Raw genomic sequence first — 18,404 nt, 5'->3', positions numbered from 1 at the left:
TTATATTAATTTTTGTATGAATGATCTAATATTACTGTTATTCATTTTATGTAACTCTATCTAATATATAAAATACATTTAATATTATATTAGTATATGTTTGAATTTAAAAGTATCTTAACATTCAATTAATGACTATAAAAAGAGAATAATTCAATATGTTTACAAGAATCTTGGATAAGTCAATGACTCGATCCATAGTGAAAGCAAGCAAGCAAGCAAGCAAGGAATTAGGTAGTAATGTACATGTTCAAAATTGTCCAGATCGTTTTGCGCCTCTTGAACGTTCTCGCAATAAAAGACAGATAACAGTCTTAATTGCGATCGTAAACGACACTGCTCGCTTTAACTCTCGCTTTTCTAATCGTCTTGGATCACGCTTGCTTTCCAACGTTATAAGACGTTCCTATATTTGATATTACAAAAAAGGAAAATATTTGTATATTAAAACACAATTGGACATTTAAAAGATTCTAGAGACCCCATTACCCTAAGCTAATTGTTTAACTTCAAAATTGTTAATATTCATAACTGTTATTGTATTTGTTTTATCGTTAAGGTTTGTTCAAGATTGATCAATAATATTATAATTATAATTTCCGGATATATAAATACAATAAAGGGTTTTAAAGAACAATTATATTATAATGCATATTATCCTTTGAACTTATTCATTTCATGATTCAAATATTATATAATTATTTGAAAAATTGCATTACCCAGTAGTCATAGACTCGACATTATTACAAATTTTATGATTTATTTTCATTTATTAAGATATTATTAAGAAATACGATTTAATCCTAATCATCATCAAAATAATTAGGTTTAAAATAACAAAATTAATCGAATATCAAAGCATTTTATAAGTATTAATGTCAAAAGAAAAAGAAAACATTATGCTTTTCGTGAAAAATATAAATTTACACATTCGTTTAAATACATTGAAAGATTATCATTACGCTCCTTAACGTTCTTATTATTATACATTACTTATAATATCATATATATTATATTATATAAATTATACATTACATTATTAAATATAATTAATATTAAATCAAATTAAATATATATTATTTCAATTGGTTGTGTAAAGATCAAACTTTTGTTCAAACGTTAGTTTGATTGAGATAGAAAAGAAAGAAAAAAAGAATTAGAGAAATGGTAGAGGGAGAGGGTAGTGAAATGGTGAGAAGCTTAACGTTCTTATCCAAGTCGATAAATGGTGGTGGTGTCGGTGGCGTGAAGCGAAGGCAATTATCGTAGCGAAAGTTGAACGTAATGGAGAGGAGGTAGAGGAGGAGGAGGAGGAGGAAGAGGAAGAGGAGGAGGAGGAGGAGGTTGGGCAAGGATGGATTTGGGTCGGGATAACGGCGTTGCTACTCCAGGATCGGGTATGAGGCTGAGTGTTTGGCGTCTGATATGACGGGGTTAGCTCCCTAGGGATTCCCTGAGACTCAAATGGGACTATCCTTCCTCTCTCTCTCTCTCTCTCTCTCTTTCTCTCTCTCACTCACTCACTCTCTCTTCTCGTCGCAGTTAATTACAGAGTCCTTCTACCAGAGAGTTCGACCTTCTCCATTTCCTTCCTTCCTTCTTTCCTTCTTCATCTATGTCAGTCATGAGAGAGAAAGAGAGAGAAAGATATAGATAGATAGAAGAAGCTTTTCTTGATCATCTCTTCTTCTTCTTCTTCTTCTTTTTCTTCTTCTAAATTTCATTTTTAAAGATACAAAATGAAAGTTTTAATTAACAGTTAAAGTTGAAACATCTTGATCCTCCTATCTATTAATCATTTTTATCGATATCGTTATGTTTTATGACACGAGATTCCGTTAATTTTACGAATTAGGAATCTGTCGTCGTGTCTTAGGTGTAGAGAATAAATTTTCGATTAATTGATATTAAATTCATTGAAACGAATACTCTCGGTATCTTGTCAATGAATACGACAATTATGTTAGAAAAATGGGTTACCCCCTAAACAAAATAATCGAACAATTAATAATTATTTAATTATATTTAATAAATATAAATATAACAATTTGTTAAGAGAACAAAAAAAAAGAAGAAAAAAGAAAAAACAAATATCGAATGCCGAAATTAATTGACACGACTGAGACAAAATATTTTTGTATAAATTTAAACAATACATATATACATATACATATATATACATATATATATATATTTCATAGGATACTGGGGTCGATTCATTTCTGACAGTTACAACGGAGGTAGAAATTTAGTGCGCATGACAAGTTCTCAACAGAGAATGACAGAGAGTAGTTAGAGGAGATATGTAGATATTTTAAGAGAGTTTCTACCGCGATGAATGGCTGGACGAGAAAGAGAGAGAGAGAGAGAGAGAGAAAGAGAGGGATTCCCCCGTGGGAATCCGAGCGAGCGAATCGTACTGGGATTGAACGCTCGAAATGGAATAATATCCAATAATCCGGGAGCCAAGGGATAAAAAGGGAGGACGTTTTATCGGGACATCGCAGCGGCGTACCGAGCGTTCACTCTCTGCTGCTCTCTTCCATCCATTTTCATCGAACTCTCTCTCTCTCTCTCTCTCTTTCATTTTACTCATCTTCTCTACCTCATCCCCCTTCTACCTCCTCGCTCTATGTATTCTATCTATCTGTCCCTTCTCTCTCTCTCTCTCTCTTTTTCTCTCTCACACTCGCTTTGGTTCCCTTGTCTCCTGCAAACCGAGCAAAATTAATTATTGATTTCGGATACGCGCATTCACAGCAGGCGCTTTTAATCGAAACCAAACCACCCATCGTGACAGCATATCTATATCTATCTATACCTATAACTATACACCTATACCTATCACCTCCTTCTCTTCCTTCTTCTCCACCTCCTCTTCACCTCTTTCACTGCGAATCCATCATCTCTCCAAATTTCACTGGGATATATGTAGTATATCCGACGTAGGGGTTGGTTTTTTTATATTCTAAAACTTTTCGCCTATCATCATGAAGTTCTATTATATTCTGTATATTGTTTTTTTTTCCTCTCTTTCTTGTTTTTTTTTTTGTTAATTTTAATGGTTAATATTTGAAATCTTCTTTTGCTCCTTTTTTATTTTGTCTCTCCCCCTCGTCTTCTTCCTGCCCTCCATCTTTTTTCTTTTCGTTCGAGAGAACAACGTTTTATTATTTTGTTAGATTTGCGATAGATGAAAATAATGTTATCGCGTGTTTATATTCTCGATGATAATAATGTTTATTATTTAATTGAAAGATATAAGGATTATTGTGGAGGACACAAAATTAGAATATTATTCGTTTATGGATACCGATGGTCTAAGGACAGGAGTGCTGCTATCGGATTTGGATTTCATAGAGTCTTCTCTGGATGTCGGTAAATTGTCGATCAACTGGATTAAAATAATACGAGAGTTAGTTTTTAAATTAATCGAATATATTGGAGTGTATAGTAATGGAAGTTGGAATACGAGGATATGAAATGTTTCTTTTGTAAATAAATAAGATTAAATATATATTTGCTCGATTCTTTTCTTCTATTAATATTGTCATAAAAGAAGAAAATAAAGTTATATAGGAAAATTTTGTTTAACATATAAACGCACATTTTACCAGATGTTTAAATTGTAGACACAATTTACAATAATTAATTGCATACAAACGTGTTCGGTTTAACTCATAACAATTAGTTAATATAATCTAATAGTATTTTACGCGATGTCTTTAATCACCTCTTGTAATTCCGCTTTAGTAAACATATGAAATAATTTTTCCGGTGTCATTGTCATCACCTCTATGTTAGTGTCGTTTAATTTTTCTTCCATAACTTGTTTCAATATTGTCAACGCAGCTTTCGTTGCTTCTTTCAATGTCATTGACTGTAATTGAACGAACAAAAAAATATAATTAGATTTAATGTTGATTAATAATTCATTTGCTTGGATAAATGTTTAAATTGTTGCCTACCTTATGATACACTTCTTGAAGATTTTGCTGAGCACCTTCGCTTCCAGAACCAATGGCTTTTGCATCGAATTGAACAAATGTTCCTGATGGATCCATGTGATACAATTGTGGACCTTTCTCATCGATGCCTGCAAATAACATTGCTACACCAAAAGGTCTAGACATTGCGCTTCCATCATCATCACTGTCTCCAAATTGTATAGCTAAGTTCGACACTGCTTGAGCCGTTGACTCCACTGTCATTCTTTCATTATAAACAAACCAGTGATTTTGACATTCGACACGAGCACGGTCTATCATGGTCCTAGAATCAGCCATTAAACCAGAAGCTGCGCAACCTATATGCTTATCAATTTCAACAATCTTTTCCACCGTCGTTGGTTCCATTAATGGAGAAGTTATACGTTTCTCAACTGCCAGGATTACACCTTCCGATGTGGCTATTCCAATTGCTGTAGAACCAAGCTTTATGGCCTCGATAGCATATTCAACTTGAAACAATCTCCCTTCCGGAGAAAATGTGTTTACACCGCGATCATATTCTGAACGTGTTAAAAACATCTGAAAATAAATAATATTCATTAAATATGATATTTAAATATAACGCTCTTTTAAACAAATATTTAATTTAAAAATAAAAGATATCAAAAATGAGGTTAAACAACACTGTAACTATTTAAATAATTAAACTATTTGATTATAAAATATATGATATAATCATTATTTTAGCAATAATTATATTGAAAGAAATATAAATACGTGAATAACTGTATAGTTATAATGTAAGAATTACAGCTAAAATAATATAAATCAGGTTAATGGAGAATGACAGGGCAAAATGAAAACGTCAGTTACACGGTTAACTTGAATATAAAAAATGATAAATATATTTTCAATTATTTATTCTATTTAATGTTATTTACCGTTATAAATATTACACGTTAATATTAAAAATTCAATTTATTATCCACAACACAATCAAATTGTCACAAAGCTAGTTACTACCAGTCACCAAAGCGATGAGTTGAATAAAATGGCGGGCCCGAATCTCAGTATCGTATCTACGATATTAAGTACCTCGTTTAAATAATCTAATAAAATTTATTCGATATCAATTCAATCATTTTATTATTTTATTATTTAACAAAATTTATATATATATGATTAATTCGTATAACAGTTTGATCATGTTTCAACTATATGCTTTCATATATTAGAATTACATTTTATTGGAATTATACCATTATACTCTTAAAGTCAAATTTATTAATAATACTATTCATCGAGGTATTAAAAAATATTAATTTAAGAGAAATATGTCCAATAAATATTTTGAAAATATCTATTATTACGTATTTGGTAAAATCTACCAATCAAATCACTGGAATGATGTTAATAACTGTTGGTAAAATACACCAATCAGATCACTCGAATGATTTTAATACTGTGGCCGTCACGCCTCTAGTGGCGAAACTAAAGAACTAAAAAAACCCACGTATATGAACAACCGCTGCTATTCACTCTCTTCCGTCCCAACCACCGAGCGAGATACAAGCGTGCTCACGAACAGCGAACAACGTTACAATACACGTTACTATCGCGACATCTATAGAGGGCTATATTATATATAAAAACGTGTAAAAACTATAAACAGTGTAATCGTGTTTGGATTTTCTTTTTGCAAAAATAAAATAATTTGCAATGGATACCGCCAGTACTAAAACTGATTCAGCTCCTAAACAAGCGATGGTATATATTTGTGGAGGTACGTTATATTCATATATATATATATATTAATATTATTTATGTTTTTCATAAATACTAACCAAAAACATTGGCACGTTGTTTTTATCTTTATCATAATGCAATCTTTTATTCTACTCATTGTTTTTATTATTATATTCTAATATTAGAAATATAATTCATGTTTCTAGAATGTCATCACGATAATGAGATTCGTCCTAAGGATCCAATCCGATGTCGGGAGTGTGGCTACAGAATTATGTACAAAAAACGTACAAAACGACGTAAGCATTTTCGTTATTTCGTATTTAAACTAAAAACAAAAACAAGAATAATAATAATACAATATTAATTTTATAGTGGTCGTATTTGATGCACGTTGATTCCTGTACATCATAGAAGAATACTTTCATTACAATAGTTAGGTTAAAGTATTAAATTTTATATTTTATAAAAAGAATAATATACACGAGACATTTAACAATTTTGTAAATAAATTCGATAGATAATTCATTATTTCATACAAAGTTCTTAGAAAATTAAATGTAAGACTGAATTAGTAATACTAATATAAATATATTTACTAAAAAAATATATTTTTTAATTTTGTTTTATAATGTAAAAATAATTATAATACATAAAAAGTTTACAAGTATGCTTGCCATCCAGAAAACAAACGACATAAATTAGAAGGATCACGTGCTTGCTGTATCAGTTGTTCGACTTGACCAGGTATACTGAATACCAAACCTTCTTCTATACCTTGCAATTTCTGTTCTATTCTCAAGAGTACCCTTTCTGCAGTTTTATTTGTTTCGCTGTAAACTATTAGAAAAAGAAGAGTTTATTCAAAAATGAGAAAAATATTAAACTATACTTTGATGTTTTATAGACAAAATGATTAATTATATTTTTAAAAATAAAATTGATTTTATACCTTCTTCATCTTCGGAAGACATCGCTGTATTACCAGTTTGAAGAGTATACGCTTTCGCAGGAGTCATAGCCCAAATAAAAAGGGGGTCGTAAAGGAGCACTTGTAATAGCGTTATAATTATTTGTCTTTGATCCCGTAATACTGTCAATACTTCTTCGCATCCTCTTCTCATAATACCTTCCACACCGGAAACTCCCATTGCTGCTTCCATATCTCTTGTAAGACGGAATGGTACAGTTTCAGGCATCGGTAATACTTTACCTTGTTCAAATGCTATACCTGTTTAAAATGGATTGATTTGTTACAATTTATTCTATAGTTTTTTTTTACCATTATAATATGTTACGCATATAAAACTTACCAAAATCTATATGAATCACTTCGGCAGTTTGCTGATCCATTAATATATTACCAAAATGTCTATCTCCTAGACCTAATATGTAACCTGCCATAGAAGTTGTTGCTACACTGAAAAAATTGTATAATATTGTCTAATTAATAATAAGTAAATTTAAACGTTGAAATATTATAAAGCTGTTTACCTGCGCGTATAAGCTAATCGTTTCTCGTACCACATCTCAGGGGATGGATATTTTTCCATAAAGAAATGATGAAAAGCTGGACGCATATGTTTACAACATTCTAAAAATTGTTGCAGTTTGATATCGTTGGATTTATTACAGACTTCCTAAAATTTGTGTATAAGTGATTATTATTTATTTTTAAAAAGAGATCATAACATAAATGTATAAAGGTCTGAAATATTTCGTGATCTTACTTGCATCTTCGTTCTACACATTAGCGCAGTATAATCGTGTGGATTATATTTGTGATGAGCGCCAGAAATTTTATCAGAACCTATTAATATATTTACAATTGGCGTTGTATTATGGCACCATTCTAATATACCTGATCTTTGAGTTAATGGTACTACCTAGAAAATATGTATATCGTGATATAAGTTTATTTGAATATAATATAAATAATGATATGCATTTTTACCTTGTACGTTCTAATTTTTAATTTACGTCGTTTCGTTTCTTTGCTTGTATCAAAAAGCCTATTCATTACGTTAAAAACTTGTTGCATCACAGCATCTTGTCGTAAATCATCTTTACCCTGTAATAAAAATAATTGAATTATTAATAACATTTTTAAAGTACGTGCACATATATATAGGTATTTTATAATCGAGTATAACCTTTAGTAATTGTTCTCTTTGTATTCCATCGGTACCAAGACAAATAATTTTTTTAGGAGCGTTTACGCCTCCAACATGTTCATAATAATCGAAATATTTAACGATACCAATTACATTATTGTAATTTCCATTGCATTTAACGTCAATAGCTAAAGTAGGTACATATATTTTCGAAAAATTGTTTATCTTTACAATCTTTTGACTGTTATGTATTTTAAATAGCACAACATCTGTATACATATAATAATAAATGTTAATAGGTGAAGAATATAAATCGTTAAATTGAATGATATAAAATAGAAAATAAATATAACTCACTTTTAGATTTACTATTCGTTTCGTAATTAGCCAACATTACCAAAGAATGAGATAAAATGTCCATTTCTTGAATAATACAGGATACCTTAGATGAAGCTAATTTTCTTAGAAGCTTTCTAGCACCCAATATTCTGGGCTCTTCCAATTTTGTATTTTTGTTAGTTTTAAGAAATTTATAATCTTCGTACAAATTTTTTAATGCCAATAACACGGGTAACGTATGATGCGGATGATCCAATGCACAACGTTCCAATGTTTCATTTATTTTCATAGAAAATTCATCCAACGTGTTGTTCATGTGTGCTGCCAATTGCGGTACAAGCGGTAAAAATTTATGCGACGGTATCTCATTCAAGTATTCTTCTAATAATTTATTTACTTCTTCATTCTTTGAGTTCTCAAGCCAAAGAGCTACCAATCTAAATACCAACAGATTGTAATCTTCGCTCTGATGTAATGTTAGTAAATAATATCTAAAAGGAAAAAGAAATAAATTGAAAGAAGAAAAAAAAGAAAAATAAGGAAAAACTTGAAGTCTGTCGCATATAAGACATTCCCAATGAAATCATTATTTTATACTTACTGTACTGCTATTAAAAGATAGTTGTTTTTTTCCTTTTCGATATTTTCTAATTCAGCAGCATCATTCGTACTTTGTTTTTGATTAAACATCATAGCTTTTTTAATTTCCGTGTCTTGAAATTTTGTATCATATCTGTTGACACTGCGCGAATATTCTACACATTTTTTCAAACTTTGAAACTGCGAAGATTTCATATACATTTTAACGTGTTCAAATTGAGCATCTGCAAATCTAGCCAAGGTGACTTGCGTATCGTGTAAATTTTTAATAACGTCAGGGGTTTTAGTTTTTATTGACTCACTTATTTTCATTGATTTTTGATAATAATTATCTATGATGGTCTGTAAATTTGTAATATTGTTAACATAATATTCTAGTTTGTCAAGATATATATATATATATATATTTATATTGTAAATTCAGAATATATTCGCAATCATTACCTGAGGATTTTCGGATTTCGTTTCAGCCATCCAATTTCCGTAAATACGAAGAACACGAGCTTGCAAAACCGGATCTACAGATTTTCTATGAATTAATTCACGTAAAAGATATCGACTGATTTCATAATCATTTCTTTTCCATGCCAGTAGGGATTCTTGATAATCTAACAAATTTGAAAATTTTGAAAATAATTCCTTTTGTTTCGCTAAAGTTCCTAAAAATAAAAAAAAATAAAATGTATTAGTAATACATACAACTGATATTACCAATTATTATAGATCCCATAAACGCGTACCTAAAGCACGTGCAGCCATTGATAAATGTCCTTGATTTTGTGCAACTTCAGCAATTTTTATATGCGTATTAACAAGTTCATCTCTGATAATCGAATTATTAGATAACGTATCATTTATTTGATACATAATAGATCTCTGTGTTAAGATCGGTTCGATGTATTGAAATTCATTAAAATTCATGACATTGAATTTTTGCCATTTATCTATTACTTTAGGATAATCTTCAGAATTTATGAAACATAATTCTTCCAATTCGGAAAGCATTTGAAGTTGCATTAATTTTTCATAAATTTCTTTATTACTCTCTGCAACATAAAATTATTATTATTAAATAAGAGATTTAATAGAGAGAGATAGAGAGAAAATGCATTTATATTTAGAAGGTGATAAAAAGAATAAGAAATGTTTAATTAACATTGATCTTGAAATCAATTCTTTTGATGCAAATAAACTTTTATTATTTATAAACGTTCGATATTAAAAGCGAATTTTTTGATGACATATTAAAAGTTTCACTTACAATATTGAACGCTCATAAATAATGAAAATTAATTTACCCTTTTTTTTTTTATCACTCTATATATATCGTTATGTATGCTTTTACCTAAATTAATATTAGAAAGAGCCTTCATTATACAGATTCGTGCATACTTGATTGAATTTTCTACACCCAATTCATCTCTTTCATTAAAACATTTTAACGCGTAGAAATGATACAAATGATAATCCGATTCGGATAATTTTAATTTCATATTGTTTTCGCATAAAGAAGGAATAATTTGAGAAAATATAGGTAAATCCCAATTACTAAGTCGCCATGCGCATTCCAATTGAATATCATTACTCATTTCTTGGGCAGATGTATTCATCGTAGATATACAATGTCCTAATAAATAATGCAATCCTAATTGTTGTAATGAGCTGATCATCTCTGTAAAAAAATGTTAATTATATTAATTAATAGTGATTATTTAATATAATAATTAAATATATGTTTAATATATATCTAATGAAATATATACCTCCAACAGCTGTTTTATTGCCTGAAGATATTTCGATATCTTTTATTAATAAAACTTTGTCCCATTCTTGCATTTGTATGTAATGTTGAACGCGAGAAGAACTATCTTGTAAATGGGAAGAGCCACAACCGCGGATAGCATCCGGATCTCCAATTTTAAAAGAGACATCTCTAAGAATATTTTGCAACATTTTCCCAAGTATCGGTTCGCATTCGTAAACGTAATCAATTTTATTAACTCTACTGAAATCATGTGGTTCTACCAACAACGATTCGCAAGATAATTCCGCATAAAGGAAAGCGGTAAAATAAGCAGAACAATATTGAGCGGCTTTGGCTATGTAAATGAAATCTAATTCCAAAGGAATATTTTCAACTATTTGCGTTCTAATATAATTCACTAAATTCAGCATAAAATATATTATATTACGGTCGCAATTTATAACGTGTTGCGATAAACATATCCTTGATTTGGTTTCGTTGTTGAAATGATAATAGAAAAATCCATTGATGCAATGGGATACCGTTATCGCTAAATCTTTGTTAATATATATTATTAAATATATTATTCTTGGTAATAATAATTCACACATTTCTATGCTCAATTTGCAAACGGGTATTAAATCTTCGAGGTAGTATCCCGAAAAACATTCAATCATGTTACATGTAGTTTCTATGATCCATTCGACGTAAGACTTATTATACATGTCGATCCAAATAGGATAATTCTTATTAATATATTTATTACAAGCTAGTTCATTGAGGATTATCTTTTTTTTCTTTACATTTTTTACTTCACATATAAATGGAAGTATATAATCTAATCGTAACGAAGGTTTCGAATACTCATTCAACATTTGCTTAATTGCTTTGATATTTTTTTTATTTACAATTTCTTGTCCCCATGAAGACAATAATATTATATGTAAAGCATTAGCACTAGCTATACGTAATTTGATGTCATTATCAACTAAAAATTCAGTTAGTAATATTATTATTTCATATGTCAACATATCACTTATGTTTGCATTCTTTTTCACATGAGTTTTTCTGTTATAAGGAATAGCCGTTCCTAAATCGATAGGACCTATTTGTCCCAGACACTTCATAGCTTCTATCGAAATGTTTTGATCGGAAGATTTAATTATTTCTAATAGTCTGCATATCAATCTATGTAATAAATTATAATTTTGCATAGAATTATTTTCCAGTTTATTGTACAATTCTTGTAATTCATCTCTTTTGATTGATAACTGAAGATTTAAATATGTTACGCTCTCCATATTACAGTTAACGATCTTTTGGTTTGTTGCATTTAAAAAGTGTTCAATTTCTTCTTCTAAATTGTATTCTTTTCCGTTTCTATATTTCAAAGAATTGTATACATTCAATATTCGTTGAAATTTAGGTAGATTAGGGAATATATTTAATTGTGCTATCGCATTGCTAAACAGTTCCTTTTGTTCGATAATCAAGTATTCCAGTATATCAATAGCAGTAGATGTTTTTTCCAATTGGGCAACAGGAATTAAAATGGTAACATAATAATTCAAATGTTCTTCAATTTCCTTGTGTCGTTTGGGTAAAATGTATTTTAGAAATATTTGAAAATATTTGCAGGCTGTTTCCGAGAGTATATCATCTTTATCTTTGATAAAATGAATCAAACTATAACTAATTTCTCTAATAAGATAAACCGATATTGAATCGAAATAATCAGATTCTGATTTTTTCATTATTATAGTACAAAAATAAATGTATTGATGCAAAGCCTTTAATTTGTGCTCGGAAAATGTCATTTCGTAAATATTGTTTACCAGATTCATCAATATTTTCTGTAATTTATTGATCTTTTTGGTTATCAGATATAATTGTAATTTACAAGGAATAAACAATTTTTCTATGCACTTTATACAATTGTTTGCATCAGTTTTACTAAGAACGAGTGGATGATCAGTGTGCGGATATTGATATTCTAATTGAAGCATCTCATTAAAATGTTTCTCATCGTGTAATCTCGTAATAATGCTTACAATGATTTTATCGAAGTTATTTTCCAATAAGTAAGAAAAGGTAGTGATCGTTTCAAAGTTTCTTTGATTTAACATCAACTCGTCGAGCATATTAGTTGCATGTGTAAAATTAACAGATGTTTCTTGTTGACAAATTACAGAAAGTAACCATGCTAGGACTTGGGCAAAAATATTTTCAAAAATAATTTTGAAATCGTATCCAATAGAAATACAAAGTTGTTTTGCACCGGTGATATTGAAATTTTGAATTTCGATGAATACTATAGTATTAATATAAGTTTTATAAAATTCTTCTTGAGATTTGTATAGAATTAATGAATATGGAAATGTTTCTATGGTACGACCTTTTTTCAACCAGTACAATAACATAAATGCCAGATTATCTTCATTAGGTAACACGTGTTTCACTTGCTTAGTTATACTTTCCAATAATTTTTGCACTGTTATTAATTTGACATGTTTATTCTCCATTAATTCTAATATAGCTATCAAAGCACTGTTTTCAAACGTTTTGGATGTACAAATAATAGTTCCAAATATTAACAAAGCGCTTACCGTTTTAGTTTCTAATTCATCAGCTTTGTAATTATAATTTCTGTTTTCAATAGATAATAAATTATTAGCAGCATGTTTTAATTTATCAAACAAATAAACTTTCTTTTGGTATTCTATACTTTTTGAAGAATATAATTTTTGTATACATTTTATTGCTTTCAATCTTAATATATGAAGAGGACTCTGAACGTACGTCATTAGATTTTCTATAACAGCCCAGAATTTGTATTCATATTGAATATACTTTTTATATTTCATTAATAATGGATTAATTTCAATTATTCTCGAAAGACATTCCAAGAAATCGATATAAACAGTCGTACCAAAGTTTGTACAATTCAGAAGTCCGCAATAATAATCCATTAATTTAATTAAATCGTAATTATATATGGCACTATATTCGATATAATAAGGTAGAACTTTGAGTATGCATCTTACATACTTTTCATCTTTTATACATTTTTTAAATAAAACAAATAGAAATAAAAGTGGACCATCTTTATACTTTTCGTGTATTATCTTTTTGTCACATTGCGTTAACGACTCCAATATTATCATTGCCATTTTAAATTCTATTACAAATGATAAATCATAATTATCGATAGTCATAAGATTGTTCATTAAATTCAGTTGAATTTGAGGGGTTTCTTTTCCCGTATTCATACAGCAAAATAATGTCAAAGTTTTTATGGTATATAATCTTATAGCGTTCAGGCTATATATACTGTGGTTTTTGTAATTTATTTGATTCTCGTTTTTTTTTAAATTATTTTGAAATATATCAAAATGATCATTGTAATGGCGTATTTCGTGGTAGGTAAAATTATTGTCGTCTTCGATATTAAGCAAATTAAATAAATTTCGCAATATCTCTGGTGTCGACAAAGAAATAATGATCTTAGTCATATCTGTGTACGTGGAAGAAAACGTTTCAAATAATATAAAAAATGCTTCAATCATATTTATGAGATATTCGTGATTAGTATTGGACAATCTGTTCAGTAAACTATAAGCATACTCCAAACAATCTTTTATTATATGCATAATAGAATGAATTTCGGTATCTTCCATTAGTATATTCATTTTTTTCACAGTAATCGCAATTTTAGCCACTAACGTTATTTTCATTACAATCATTTGTATATCATGGTTTTCATTCCTCTTATTAATGATGTCGTACAAATATTTCTTCAATATTACAAGAAGATCTTTCAAATCAATTATATTTACGTTAGCTTTGGCAAACGAATCTTGTAAATATTCTTGCGAATCAACAGTCTCCGTTGTTAAACTTGTGAATAAATTTATTTGAAATGTTAATGATAAATTACACGTCTCTATATTTTTATAAGACAAGGGTTGTTGCGAATCTTCGTATAGAAATTCCTGTAAATAGGAATTTTTGTAAATAGGTGAAGTCGATCCAGACGTTTCAACTGTTGTATTATTTTCGTAAAGAAATCTCACTGGAATTCCGATCAATATATTAGACAATCTTTCGATTAACATCTTAAAAGGAAATTTAAACCAGAAAGTGTTTAACAACCATTGTAGGAATTGTAATTTGACAGATTGCGTATTTAACATCGAAGAATGTAAATTTGTGTTGAAGATTGATACGTCGTCTGGTATAGATGAATATTCGTAACACATTAATAATGTTTGCAAACTATTAGAAGACCATCTGATCGTTTGAGATACGTACAAAGCAAAAAGTGAATTTGTATGTTTCATCTTTCCATGTTTTATAAAACACTGAGCAAGTCTATGAGCTGAAATCTCATTATTATTGGTATTAAGTGATCTATAAAAGAAAATCAATTTTATAAATAATTTATTTAATATAACATAATATGATATGATATAATTAATATAATACCTTAAAAGAATATCCCATATTTTATACCAATACACATTCGCAGCATGTTGTAATTCTTCTGAGACGTTTAAAAAAAGTCGTTCTATTTCCATGAGAACAGTACATAAGTCATATAAGCTATCTTCAACTTTAACACATTTAGACGGCTGCATCAAATAAGTTTCCAATATTTTTAAAAGAGGTACCAAGTCATTCAATTGCATTCTTTCAGGATATTTTGCATAAAGTACTGTTAATATTTGGATTACAGGCCATCCTTCTTCTATATCACAATGATCAATCAAATCGACCGGTCCGCAAATGGAAATACGTCTTCGTTTGGTCGGATTTGAATAAAGTTCAACAAAATTGTGTAATTTCAACATGGTACCAGAGTTTTGTAGAATTTGATTGATTACTTTAACAAATTTATATACAAATATTATTTTACGCGTTATATATAAGCAATATAATATATATATAATTTATTATAAATAAATAAAGATATTAACCTTCGCTCGCAAATTGAAGAAAATACTTGGACGATATTCCTTTCTTAAAATCTCTCCAAACGATATCGTACATGCTGTGAATGATACTATTCCATACAGACCAATCGCAAGCGAACGTTCCATCATTTTCTTGACTAATTCCTCCAGGATAATGAATTTGTACAAATAACATCATTAACTTATATTTGTCGTCATAACTATCTAAATTAATTATTTTCGGCAAAACTTCTTCGCTAAATTGACAAAGGACAATTCTATTTTCAGTTGCTATTTGATGGCACACTGTATTAGTCAGTTTGTACGCAGACTCTTCCATCTGTTTGAGAATTTTAGGATCGGTCAAAATATTAACTGAAATATTAAATAATATTCATGTAAAAAGATAAACTATTTTTAAATCGAAGAGTTATTAATTGTTTGAGTCCCAAGCAGCATGGTCACCTTATTCAGATTTCTTGTCGAAAATTGATACCATTATAAAAACGTAATGTGAAATATTTTAGAGACCACTGGGACTCAAATAGGTAAATTATAAAGGATATTACCTAAAAATGGTATTAATTTTTTAACTTCTAATGATAAATTCACATACATATATCCATATTCTATTGTCATTTGAATAGAATCTAATATTAAACATTTGTTAACAGAAGTAGACTCGTTGTTGTATGCATTAATACAGGATCTCAATAATTCTTCCCATAGTTCTAAAGCTATATTCATTTGATATAAGCGAACTGGAAGTACGTAAGTATTTAATATAGTCAAATACGTATTGTAATAAAATAAATATTTTTCATTTTGCAATATATCAAGAACAAATCTTATTAAATTATTGCATTTTAAAGTCAATATTCTAGATTCGTGAGAATAACGTAGGGTTGTTAACAAAACGCCATAAGTGTCTTGTATTTTATTACTCCTATTCATGGCTAGCCTATCGGCTTCCTATAAAAAAAAGAATAAAAATCAGTATAATAAGAATATGTAGAATAATAATAAAATAAATGTAATACTTACATGTAAAATTAAATTATGCAAAATAGTTACAATGTTCCACCAACTAACAATTCCATTGCTGTTATTTTCAGAATGTTTATTTATTTCATTAATTGTCTCTTTATTCCCATAGAGTTCTATTAATTCCAAAATACATTTCTAAATATAAAAAGAAAAAAAAAAAAAAAATAAAAGAAATGTGTTGTAAATTTTAGTTACATTCTTATATTTTTAAAAGATATTATTATTAGATTATACTCTCTACCTTTTTGTCTGTTATTTTTGTACTTCTGGCCAGATCACTAATTGCAATTATTTTTCTCGATATATCAGACATTTTTGATAAATTTTAATAGAAAAAAATTAGGTTTCGGAAACCGTCTTGTCAAACAAAAAAAAAACAAGCACATTAAAAGGATGATTATTTTTACATTTTTTTTTATCAAAGTACAGTGGTATATCGGTTAACAATGGTTTCGGATAAAGATTTACCTGGTTAATAACGATAATTCGTTTCGGTATTACAGTTGTCAAATAAAGGACTATTATATTGTGAATAGCCAAATAGTTCTATCATCCTGGAATGCATTTATAAAATAAATATACCTACGAGTATATAGGTTAGTTATTTTTCAATCAACTCTCACAATCGAACAATATATTTAAATAATTTTATTAATTATTATTAATATTTCTCAAATCAAATATAAATCTAGATATAAAAAGATACTAAATCTAGATATATAAAGAAATAAAATAACAATACCTTTTTTTTCTTTGTCTTATATAAATATACTTATTCATAACTAAGAAACAAAGTAATATCAAACTTAAATATTGGCGCACAACTTGTCTATGTACGTGATTAGCTGATTTTATTAAGAGATAATTTTTCAAGGTTGTCATTGGTCGTTTTAAAGGATTACTTTTTCGTCGACGAATAGGAGGAAACTGTAAAGTATCAACCAATGGTTTGCTCTTATAGGGAATATTAGTTCTAACAATGGAAGTAGAGAGGCGCCACGTGTATCCTGTGATAAGCGTTGTCATAGGGTAAGCCTTAGTTTAATCCGAGACACGAGAGAACGAAGAGTTCCTAAAAAGCCTAGAAAGTGTCCGACTTCTTATTACCTTTAGAAAATTATCCCATCTATATATTATCTCTTTTTTCTATTGGCAGCATTGGAAGAAACAAACGATGCTTGTGGCAACAACGTATACACTTATTCAAGTATCACGCGTTCATTGCATTTCTCTGAGGATGACCTTATTAATATATTTTCATACAAATTAAAAATTTACTATCGTAAATTTGCAAATTGTTATCCTATGTTATTCTCTTAGTGCTTTTATGTTAGTTATATTTGTATGTGCTGCGACACACGGTTAACTCCGAGTGAATACTCAACAACTGCTTTAATCTTACGGGGTGTGAATTTGTGCATCGAATTAACGATTGACATTAAATATTTTTAAAAGGGAAAACATTCGAATGAAATATTTTAATTGTTAGTATATACAATATTAGAAGTATTTATTTTTAAATGCTTGTTTTTTTTTTTTTTTTTAAATCCGTTAGTTGTAAATATGGACGAATTAGGGGAGCGGACGAAGCGATAAATCTCTACAAGTAATGCACTCAAAATGACAACCGTTGGTAATAAATCAGGAGATACAACTTTTTAATTGTCCAGTGAGTATAATACTATTTTATTATTATTAATTTTTCTTAACAACCAATACACGCGCGTAACGATGAAAATAATATTATTTTGTAATTATAATAATCGACGTATTTTTAATTAGCTTAATTTTAAATGTTATATCAAAATATAATTGTTAATACACGTCACCAGTTGTCGGGTTTCTTTGGTTATATATTAAACAAGCGCATATTATATTTAATGAAAAAAAAAAATATTTCTTAGATAACATA

At 28.8% G+C, this 18,404-nt stretch overlaps 4 protein-coding genes across 7 annotated transcripts in view; 2 read left to right on the top strand and 2 right to left on the bottom strand.

Annotated features, from left to right (window-relative positions):
* Window positions 1-3,507: 3,507 nt before the first annotated feature.
* On the bottom strand, window positions 3,508-5,035 carry LOC106791969 (proteasome subunit alpha type-5). Its single transcript, XM_014758030.1, has 3 exons — window positions 4,892-5,035; window positions 3,969-4,529; window positions 3,508-3,880 (listed from the first exon to the last, which is right to left on the bottom strand). The coding sequence occupies exons 2-3, from the start codon at window positions 4,527-4,529 to the stop codon at window positions 3,713-3,715; spliced, it is 729 nt and encodes a 242-aa protein (XP_014613516.1). The 5' UTR covers window positions 4,892-5,035; the 3' UTR covers window positions 3,508-3,712.
* A 470-nt stretch (window positions 5,036-5,505) lies between these two features.
* On the top strand, window positions 5,506-6,303 carry LOC106791965 (DNA-directed RNA polymerases I, II, and III subunit RPABC4). Its single transcript, XM_014758026.1, has 3 exons — window positions 5,506-5,733; window positions 5,903-5,995; window positions 6,072-6,303. The coding sequence occupies exons 1-3, from the start codon at window positions 5,670-5,672 to the stop codon at window positions 6,092-6,094; spliced, it is 180 nt and encodes a 59-aa protein (XP_014613512.1). The 5' UTR covers window positions 5,506-5,669; the 3' UTR covers window positions 6,095-6,303.
* LOC106791964 (serine-protein kinase ATM) lies at window positions 6,283-17,307 on the bottom strand. Of its 3 annotated transcripts, XM_014758023.1 has the most exons (20): window positions 17,235-17,307; window positions 16,961-17,074; window positions 16,734-16,849; window positions 16,490-16,627; window positions 16,015-16,417; window positions 15,470-15,820; window positions 14,979-15,375; window positions 10,513-14,903; window positions 10,095-10,421; window positions 9,490-9,795; window positions 9,194-9,408; window positions 8,751-9,091; window positions 8,168-8,640; window positions 7,850-8,079; window positions 7,651-7,767; window positions 7,427-7,582; window positions 7,191-7,336; window positions 7,010-7,116; window positions 6,649-6,927; window positions 6,283-6,536 (listed from the first exon to the last, which is right to left on the bottom strand). In XM_014758023.1, exons 3-20 carry the CDS (start codon window positions 16,803-16,805, stop codon window positions 6,358-6,360), a joined length of 8,628 nt encoding a protein of 2,875 aa, XP_014613509.1. In that variant the 5' UTR covers window positions 16,806-16,849; window positions 16,961-17,074; window positions 17,235-17,307; the 3' UTR covers window positions 6,283-6,357. The 3 variants fall into 3 exon arrangements, with proteins under 3 accessions (XP_014613509.1, XP_014613510.1, XP_014613511.1); XM_014758024.1 differs by lacking the exon at window positions 16,734-16,849 and having other exon boundaries at window positions 6,358-6,536; XM_014758025.1 differs by lacking the exons at window positions 16,015-16,417; window positions 16,490-16,627; window positions 16,734-16,849; window positions 16,961-17,074; window positions 17,235-17,307 and adding an exon at window positions 15,911-15,997 and having other exon boundaries at window positions 6,358-6,536.
* Window positions 17,308-17,576: 269 nt separating this feature from the next.
* LOC106791962 (probable histone-lysine N-methyltransferase CG1716) overlaps window positions 17,577-18,404 on the top strand; it is a 10,124-nt gene continuing 9,296 nt past the window's right edge. For both annotated transcript variants that reach the window (XM_014758022.1, XM_014758021.1), the window contains exon 1: window positions 17,577-18,161. The gene's annotated coding sequence lies outside the window, so the exon portion shown is untranslated. The remainder of the gene's footprint in view (window positions 18,162-18,404) is intronic.

This window comes from Polistes canadensis, unplaced genomic scaffold, assembly GCF_001313835.1.
Source record: "Polistes canadensis isolate GaletaPanama2010 unplaced genomic scaffold, ASM131383v1 scaffold_360, whole genome shotgun sequence".
Taxonomy (NCBI): Eukaryota; Metazoa; Arthropoda; class Insecta; order Hymenoptera; family Vespidae; genus Polistes; species Polistes canadensis.
The sequence above is the reverse complement of the archived record's forward strand: the minus strand, read 5'-3'. Positions and strand labels throughout refer to the sequence as shown.

Bases quoted from the DNA above. Each gene is read 5' to 3' on its own strand.
- LOC106791969 (XM_014758030.1), bottom strand. From the start codon at position 4,529: ATGTTTTTAACACGTTCAGAATATGATCGCGGTGTAAACACATTTTCT. The intron at 3,881-3,968 runs GTAGGCAACAAT...GTTCAATTACAG, and splicing joins TTCAAGAAGTGTATCATAAG to TCAATGACATTGAAAGAAGC.
- LOC106791965 (XM_014758026.1), top strand. From the start codon at position 5,670: ATGGATACCGCCAGTACTAAAACTGATTCAGCTCCTAAACAAGCGATG. The intron at 5,734-5,902 runs GTACGTTATATT...TCATGTTTCTAG, and splicing joins GATGGTATATATTTGTGGAG to AATGTCATCACGATAATGAG. The intron at 5,996-6,071 runs GTAAGCATTTTC...TTAATTTTATAG, and splicing joins CAAAAAACGTACAAAACGAC to TGGTCGTATTTGATGCACGT.
- LOC106791964 (XM_014758023.1), bottom strand. From the start codon at position 16,805: ATGTCTGATATATCGAGAAAAATAATTGCAATTAGTGATCTGGCCAGA. The intron at 9,092-9,193 runs GTAATGATTGCG...ACAAATTTACAG, and splicing joins CGAAATCCGAAAATCCTCAG to ACCATCATAGATAATTATTA. The intron at 8,641-8,750 runs GTAAGTATAAAA...TTTTCCTTTTAG, and splicing joins TATCTTTTAATAGCAGTACA to ATATTATTTACTAACATTAC.